Source organism: Vanessa tameamea, chromosome 11 (genome assembly GCF_037043105.1).
Source record: "Vanessa tameamea isolate UH-Manoa-2023 chromosome 11, ilVanTame1 primary haplotype, whole genome shotgun sequence".
Classification (NCBI taxonomy): domain Eukaryota; kingdom Metazoa; phylum Arthropoda; class Insecta; order Lepidoptera; family Nymphalidae; genus Vanessa; species Vanessa tameamea.
The window spans coordinates 5,326,018-5,335,154 of NC_087319.1; the positions used below are offsets into that span (position 1 = coordinate 5,326,018).

At 30.3% G+C, this 9,137-nt stretch overlaps 2 protein-coding genes across 2 annotated transcripts; one reads left to right on the top strand and one right to left on the bottom strand.

Annotated features, from left to right (window-relative positions):
- Positions 1 to 847: 847 nt before the first annotated feature.
- Positions 848 to 4,090, bottom strand: LOC113400797 (uncharacterized). The gene is made up of 9 exons (XM_026640461.2): positions 4,066 to 4,090; positions 3,967 to 3,998; positions 2,575 to 2,595; positions 2,343 to 2,501; positions 2,023 to 2,203; positions 1,577 to 1,827; positions 1,234 to 1,392; positions 1,028 to 1,145; positions 848 to 957 (listed from the first exon to the last, which is right to left on the bottom strand). Exons 3-9 carry the CDS (start codon positions 2,587 to 2,589, stop codon positions 950 to 952), a joined length of 891 nt encoding a protein of 296 aa, XP_026496246.2. The 5' UTR covers positions 2,590 to 2,595; positions 3,967 to 3,998; positions 4,066 to 4,090; the 3' UTR covers positions 848 to 949.
- A 644-nt stretch (positions 4,091 to 4,734) lies between these two features.
- LOC113400793 (lipoma-preferred partner homolog) lies at positions 4,735 to 8,833 on the top strand. The gene is made up of 3 exons (XM_026640456.2): positions 4,735 to 5,622; positions 6,291 to 6,526; positions 7,020 to 8,833. Exons 1-3 carry the CDS (start codon positions 4,843 to 4,845, stop codon positions 7,258 to 7,260), a joined length of 1,257 nt encoding a protein of 418 aa, XP_026496241.1. The 5' UTR covers positions 4,735 to 4,842; the 3' UTR covers positions 7,261 to 8,833.
- Positions 8,834 to 9,137: the final 304 nt, after the last annotated feature.

Here is a 9,137-nt window from a genome sequence, read left to right on the forward strand (position 1 = left end):
AATTTACCATTATTTTTTGTACACCAATTTTGTATCAGTGATAATGCATGGTTTACATCGTCATAATTAGCTTGTTTTCAATCATTTATATAAAAGTCATGAGGTATCATCAGCAAATCATACAATATGACAAAAACCTTTTACATTATGAAGGGCCCAAATTTAATCCTCGAGAAACACCCATTATCATTAAAGATCCAGCAAACTTTATTCCATTAAAAGACATCTGTTGCTGTAAAGTTTTAGTTTGTACAAAAAAGTTTCTTGCTCTACACAATCAAATGCTTTTGATAAGTAACAAAACGCGCCAATAGCACTCATGTGTGATTCATGTTTTAAAAATTTTAGCGGCGCACAGATACTGCGGATATGCTACCGGAAAGTGGGTCACACATGTTAGTTTGACAAAGTTTAGAAAAGGTATAAATTACCAGCTGCGTGCAACAGCGATAGCGCGTGATACCAGAAAATGCAGAAAAGATCCTAAAAATAACTTAGACGTTTATGAAATCATTCGTTATATTCCAGATATCCGGTCTTTACGACGACGACCCATAGACGTAAGATCTGGCATAAAATAGTAATTAAATCCCTAATGGTATTGTAAAAACTCCCTTATGGATATTGCATAAGGGAGTTATAATTATTATAAGAAATACAATTATGATTGTGTGGGATATCATTTTAATAAACATAAAGTTTTAAATATGTTTTTAAAGGAACGGGATCTAAGGGAAGTAAGTAGCTAATGGGAATCTCAGAAAGTATATATGCATAAGTTAAATACAAATTAAACTTTAAATATTATAGGGCAGTTTTTCATAAAAATGCTTCAATAGTTTAAAAACTTTATTATATTAATTTTTTGATAGAATAATTCTTCGATTGGAATTTCCTTCTTCACATATAGCAGGCGATCCATATTTAACAAAATAACCCACAAATAAAACTAGTCGACTGTAAAAAATAAGTGTTTTTAAACATACTGTTCAGCTAAATTTATAAATTTATATAAATAATCTCTTACTATCGATGGGAACTCCTTGGTCGCCAGTATAACCTTCCATACATTCTGGACAAACTGTCGTCTCGCAAGGATTGGGAGTAGTAGATGGAAAAGCAGGTGTAAGTTCAACAGGTGGTGGCTGAATAAACAAAATGTTCCTTAGAGTAATTATTTGTGTTATTTGAATAAACGTATTTATGAACGAATAAGTACTTTAAATAACTTACCTCAAGTCTATATAAATAAGACAATTTACAAGGATCCCAAGTAGTGCATAAAGTAGCGTTATGTAACATGTCTTTCCTAGGTTCGTCACCGAAGTAATCAAATGAAATTACAATATTGTTATCTATCGCACATTGATCTAAAAAGTCACTAATAGATACCTAAAATACAGAAACTTATAAAAAAAATAGATTTTAAAAGAGTATGTACTAAAACATTAACAAAAAAACCAAACAAACAAGAATGAGAACTTCGGAATAAGAGTACCGTCATTTGACGTGATACGCCAACGAGCTGGGCTTTTATTTGTATATCAAAAAAACCAAATAAGAATTAAAAAAATACCTTTGTTTTATTACCGCAATCCAAGGTTCCATTTTGAAAATAGTTATTTTCACGCTCTCCATTGCCGAGACAAAACATCCACCCTTCGTGGAATGAGTATTCTATTGGTGCTACTTCTGCTTCAATACATGGATCGATGGGAACAGGGGTAGAAGACTTCCCAAACGTACATTTTCTGTCGTGCATGTTTGCCTGTACCCGGTACGCATCTAGATCTGGTTCGGAACCTTCAGGGCATTTGTAGTAGTTACCTACGAGATATAGTTAATAATTATTGTAAAGCTGATTACCAAGCTAATTTACATCAACGCCCAATTTTATCTGAAGACTACAATGCCCGAGACTTGGTTTACCTTAAATTAGCAATTGCGCTGAATTCTGGTGAATGTAAGGGTGGGTACATTTATTTAAATAAAAATATTTTGTTTTGGTTAGTTTTAACTCACCATTTTGTACAATATACGTCGTTCTGTGACGAGCGCTAACCACAGTCCTGACAGTCAGCCCGTTGCCACCACTTTTTATATTCTCCATCAGCACCTCTTGAGCAGCGCGTTGTTCCCTCGACCACTTTGCTGCTTCTTCAGCTAATATTTGGCGACTTACTTTACCTTCTGATTGAGTTGACTAAAATAATAAAATGGTTTAAAATCCGATGTTTCTAAGTGTAAAATGCATGTATAATTAAAAAATAAAATATATCAGAAAAAGAAGAAATAAGAAAAGTACTACGCTCGATCTGATTTAAAAAATATGTCGAACATGCCTGCGGGGGACTTTCCATGATTACATGGGGCCTGCCAAGCGTGTGCTGCCATATTAGTTGAGCGGCTACTTTGTGTTTTGTGCTGTGATGTAACGGTTGTATCTGAAGGATACCATACCAAGCCAGCTCTCTGTACACGCTGTCGGGCAAATATCCAGTCTAAAAAAGACTCCAAAATCAATAATTTGATGATGTGTGTTTAACTGATAAGTATTACAATTTATTAACTCACCGGCATAAAATCCATATGCCACTGTAAAATAATGTATTAATTAATAAAACATTAAAGCTAAGCTTATTCTAGCAAGAATTCACTTACCTACTGAAGTTTTTTTTTATTATATAGGTATGCGGACGATCAAGGGGCCACCTGATGATAAGTGGTCACCACCATTCCTTGTATCGCCTATGTGCCACCAACCTTGGGAACTAAGATGTTACGTTCCTTGGGCCTGTAGTTACACTGGTTCACTCACCCTTCAAACCGGAACACAACAATACTGGGTACTGCTGTTTGGCGGTAAAATATCTGATGAGTGGGTGGTACCTACCCAGACGGGCTAGCACAAAGCCCTACCACCAAGCGAAAGTTAAAAGTTATATGTTATTCTAATGTTATTTTTTTTATAAAATTAACCCCGAAACATTTTGCGCCTACTCCATGGGTAATCATTTGAACAATATAATTCAATAACATATTATTATATAAAATGTATTTAAATAATCGTATTAAAAAATACAATGAAACCTACTTATACTAACCGAAACCATATTGTATAATTTAATATGTATTTAATATTCTTATATTTACGGGATACTTTATCTGGTTAGTGCAAAAATTCCACTAAATCCTAAGATGTTCTCTCACAAAACAAAACAATTTCACCTGCTATAGTCGGTCGCCAAAAGTATATAATAAAATAATAGTCCCACGGGTGACGGCTTAATAAGTTATTCTCTAACGCTGCTTTAATGATGTAAGATATATTCAGGGTTATTGGTAATTCGACGTATTCCCTTTAAAAGTTAATAGGGGTGATTAATTGCGATAATTTTAACTATACAATACAAATTTCCACTAGCATCTTTTGTGGTCATTTTATTTCGGTTGTTTTGAAAAAAGTTCTAAGTTGCTAGAAAACGGTTATGTTTTTAAAATATTCTGCATTTTTTTAAGGCATTTTTGTGGAAAAAATAAAAAAAATATTGAAATAATATCTTTTTCCGTCTCGCATTTTGAAATTTGGATCGATAATTATTGTTTTAATATTGAGAAATAACCAGTGTTTATTAGTTTTTATAAATCAGAAGGAAAAAATAGATTTTAATTGATACCTTTTTTTAAATAATTTTTTGAAGTTGCATTTTTGACTTATTTTGAAAAAATCTAAAAAACGAGATAACTTAAAAATGGTTCACTTTTGCATATGGGGGTTAAAATTATTATTAATTAATTTTTATTACTATCTTTTATATTTTATTAATTATTATTAATATCACCTCCTAACGGGAATACGTCGAATTACCAATAACCTGTATAATACAAATAGACTTCTTAAAAGTATTTTTTTCCTAGATTAAATATCTAAGTAAACAAGTAGGTAATATAATTATGTTAATATACCTCTTCTTCGTCTGCCTCTGTTGTTTCGAACTCTAAGAAAATAAAATCATAATAATACAAAACAAATAATAATAATGATGGTAGCAATTTCAAGCTTACCGTCTTCGTCATCAGAGCACTTTATATTTGACTGAAATAAAAAAAAACTACGCGTTATGTAAAACTTGTAAATAATTATGAATCAATGTCTCAACTTGTCTGTTTTACCTCTGAAATAAATATTAAACAAATTATAAAAAATTTTAAACATATAATTTTTTTTAACATTTTTCTAGATCAACCCAATCTTAGTTCCTCAAACCCTCAAAGTCTAGCACAAAAAAACTGTGTTGTTTTACGACTTAATTAAGAAGTAAAATTTTACTACCAATTATAATATAACAAGTGCCTTAATTGAATACTTAGACGTTTTACAGCGATAACATCAATTATATTTAGTCACTGCATTTTTAACTTAAGTAATAATTTGGATTCAAACGAAATAGTTACTAACTTGTTATAAAGTGTAAAGATAAACTATATTGGTACATACAATTAAACAAATATGTAAAGTGAATAAAATTCATAGTTTAAGTGTTTGAAGAAATTGAAAAATAATAAAATTTTGTTGACAAACACATAGTTTAAAAACGAAGGAAAGTAATTACTTTACATGTAATTAAACTATTGGCAAAAACCAACGAATTCAGTTTTAGTATTATTGTAATGTTTGTATTTTTCTGAAAAAGTAAATTATGTCATTTGTCAGATTTTATCTGTGTCTATAGAATCGAGCGATAGTTTTTATAAAATAAGGATTAAGGAGTGCCGAATTATTCAGTATTTATGAATAAAATCAACAAATAATTTATTATTGGTGTATAAATATTTGTAGCGATGAGTACGCTCGACAAGCAACTAGCTGATCTACGGATCTACGCGAACGAGTTAGATGCAAAACTCCAAGACGATATCAATGCAGCAAAAACGAAACCATCTATCCCTCCGAAAAAAAATAAAGCACCACAACCCCAAATACCGCAAAGTTACACAGTAAAGTCAGCTTGCGAACCCTCCTACTCATCTAGGCTAGAATACGGTAGTCGCACAAGTTCTACCTACTCTAATTTAGTACCAGTTAAAAGTTGTATTGTAAGGAATTCCGCTAGACTTCGAAGTGGCGATGCTCTTTTATATAGCAATTTATTGCCACCAGGTGGTACAAATCATGTGTACTCCAATATCGCCATGCAGCGTAATACAGAAAACTTTTACGAGAGGGACACACGGTCAGATGTATCAAGAATAAGTGATCTAGGTGTGCAATCAAATTATAGTGAGTTAAGACGACCAGGATCAGCTTATCCACCGTCCTCTGCTTCAGTAAATGCTCAAGATTTCTCTACATATGGTGGCTCACAGACATCATCAACATATGAGTCATTGTATGAGCCTATTAATCCAAGGTCGTGCAGCCAGTTATCAGGAACCTCATTGTACGGCGGCTATGTTGGTACCACAGTAGAGCCTATTCCTGTGCCTGATAATGCTTTATATTGTGGAAATTGTTACCACTGTGGGGAAAGGATTATGGGAGAAACTACTGGTTGTACTGCAATGGAAAGGATTTATCATATTAAATGTTTCTGTTGTCAGCAATGTGGAATAAATCTTCAGGTATGTAAATCAATAATAGGTATATACACGCATAGTTCTTTGAGTTATAGTAAAACATTAAATATTAATCTATGAAATCCCTGAAATAAGACAAGCTATATTTCACAAACTAATATATAACAATTATCAAAATTATCATTATTCCTGTTTCACTTACATTCTATCACACCTAATTTCATGCAGTTCAAAAGTTTAAATGGCACAGTGGTTTATGAACTACCTAGCAATGTAAAAAGTCACAAGTTCGATTATAACTCCTTGGGATATTCACACACTTCTAGCACAATCTTAAGGCTTAAATTAATGGATAATTTCCTATTAAGCTGTAAGATTTTAGTAATAAGTAGATTCCTATTATAGTAATTCCTTCAAATATTAGTCAGATTCTATTAGATATATATATATATATATATACATATATATGTATACTCTATTCCAACCATAAGAGGAGAAAAGCCAAATATACAACATTTGACAGCAAATTGGCTCCATATCATTGGTTATCCTTATTACCTTTTAATTGTATTTGAGTTAAATATTCACAATCATAATATTAATGGTGTCTTAATAACATCGTTCTGTTGATTTAAGTACTATTGAAGTACTAATAATTAATAATATTTTATTAGTTTTTGTTTCATAATTAACTAAAATCAATACATTTACAGGGTAGACCATTTTATGCAGTCCAAGGAAAAGCTCTCTGTGAAAGTGACTACTTGGAAACACTCGAGAAATGTTGTGTGTGCGGAGATCCCATTCTGGACCGCATACTAAGAGCTACTGGCAAGCCATATCATCCTCGATGCTTCACCTGTGTAGTATGTCAAAAAAGCCTTGATGGTATACCTTTCACTGTTGATGCAGTAAATCGTATTCATTGCATTGAAGACTTTCATAAAAGGTAGGTTTCTTTTATTAGTAAATAAATGGTGCTAAATAATTTTAGCATTGGCATTTCCTTGCCCTTATCCTATTAATTCCATTAGAAATATTATTAAAGCAAAATAATAAAATGCTAATATTTAATAGCTCCATTTCAGGTTAATTTGTAAAGTTTAGATTTGTTGTAATGGAATTTTTAGGTTTGTTAATAACCAACTTTATCATAATTACTAAACATAACTTTATTGGCTTAGCATTAACTTGTTTGTATTTATGATTATAAAACAGACCTTAACAAACTTGGTGTGCAAACTAATACTCTGTAGTAATAAATTTAAAAATATTTCATGAGCCATATACATTTTTAATTGTTTCAATTATTTAATTTTTGTGTTCTGGTTAATGCAGGCTGAGATACTAATGCTATAAGTGTTTTATCATATTTGACGAGACATATGAAGTAAGTTTTCTTTAGGGTCTCCTAATTTGATCATCTCTAATTATAATTTTAGATATGCCCCACGATGCGCACGTTGTCGTGAACCAATAGTACCAGAAGGTGGTGCAGAAGAAACGGTACGTATTGTAGCCTTGGACAAGAGTTTCCATATTGCGTGCTATGCATGCGAGGATTGTGGTGCCTCACTATGTTCGAGAGAAGAAGGTAAGGGCTGCTACCCACTTGATGAACATCTTTACTGTAAAGAGTGTAATGCGAGACGCATACAAGATTTATCAAGAAATATTAATTAATAATGAAACTAATAAACATCAATTTACTCAATTGATTGCACTGCTATTTATAATTATATTAATGTAATATGTCAAAAGAACCACCAAGTAATGCTTAATAATAAAATATATAATCTAATAATAATGGTACAACTATGTTTAAACATTGATATTATAATTTCAAGGATTTTGTGATTTTTAGTTGCTGTCTCTAATCTTAAGTACAATTTTGATATTTTTAATAAGTATTCATGTGGTTTTTATTTATCAGAGTCATTTTTATTGCTGTTTTTCCAAAAAAAAGCTTCCAATAATTATACAAAATCAATTTATGAACACATATTTTTTTGTAATTATAGTATTGTTATTGATACATTGAGTATTTATTTCTATATCATTCAGAGTATTATTTATTAAAATCAAATCATATATCTTGACGAGATGGACCATTCCAAACTGCATTTATTTTATACAATAATTATTTAAAGGCTGTGTAACAAGTCCACAGTATTAATATATTCAAAGGACTATGAAATGTGATTTTTATGTTAATTTTTAATTATAAAATAAGATGCATTACCATATTATTCTTAAATATAATTTTAGTATTGTTTGAAGCCCCCTATTATGTAAAAGGTGCCATTTTTTTGTATATAGTGCTAATAGGTTGTGTAATTAATTATATTTAGAGTAGTATATGGTACTTATATCAGTACATAAGGGAATGTTTTTCAGTTATACATATATTTGTACTCAACAAGCAATTGAATTACTTTGTCCTAGCATCAAATTAAACATAAGTTGATATCAAAATTTGTAGAAACAGGTACAATATTCTCTTGCTAAACATGTATCAAGCCACATAGAAGTTTTTACGTGTGTATATTTTTGTCTTACAATAAATCATGGTAATCATTAAAACTAAGGTGGCTAAACAAAATAACTTAATAATTGTTACATTGTTATTGGAATATGTAAAGAATAAAGAGAAGTAATAACGCGTTTTAGCAAATGTCTGATAATCATTGCATCTTATCTTTTTTGTAAAATGTCTTACACAAAGTAATCAGTAGTCATTAACATTTTTTTTTTGTGTCATATAATTAATTTTATAAAACATTATATATTGCATTAGGAAATATATCTAAAGAAAATTTAAATAATGAAATATTATGAATTTCCAATGCATTTATGGATCTGCATTTACGAATTATATATTAAGCTTTGTAAGAACAACATGTTCTGAGAAAATATATTAAAAAAAACATTTCTTAAATTTACATTAAATAATTAGTGCTTGAAATTTGAATAATTTGTAACAACTATTTTAATTCCAAGCATTATTATTTAAGTACCAACTGTACTTAAATATGTAGTTATAAATAAGAATGTTTCCTAGGTTTGTATTTGTATAATGGTACATATATAACTGTATGTGGTATGTATGTTGAAGTAGTGCATAGAAAGTTAAAATTTACGTTTTACGCTTATTTTTATTAGCAAGTGAAAATGTCACAAGTTATGAGATTATGCCAGTTTAGTATTGTGATGAACCATATTTGTTAAGTAATAAATAATACCATACACTAACAAATTTTTTTTCCGATATCCCAAATGAAATGTAATTTGTTAACTTAGACGGCTTAACGAGTCCCGATATTGATATATAAGAATATAAATAACCCAACCGGCAATCATGTACTTCAATTTTACATCACATGATTGACAATAATTTTTCTTAACAGTAAACATGGTATCATATGGTAAAATTTTAAATAAAGTTATTGATCAACGATAAAAGTTTTAGGTAAAATTGTATTGCCATCTGTATTTAAATTTAATATTTACGTTTTTTCGTCAAGAAACAATAATTTGAATCACGTAACTCGTATCATATG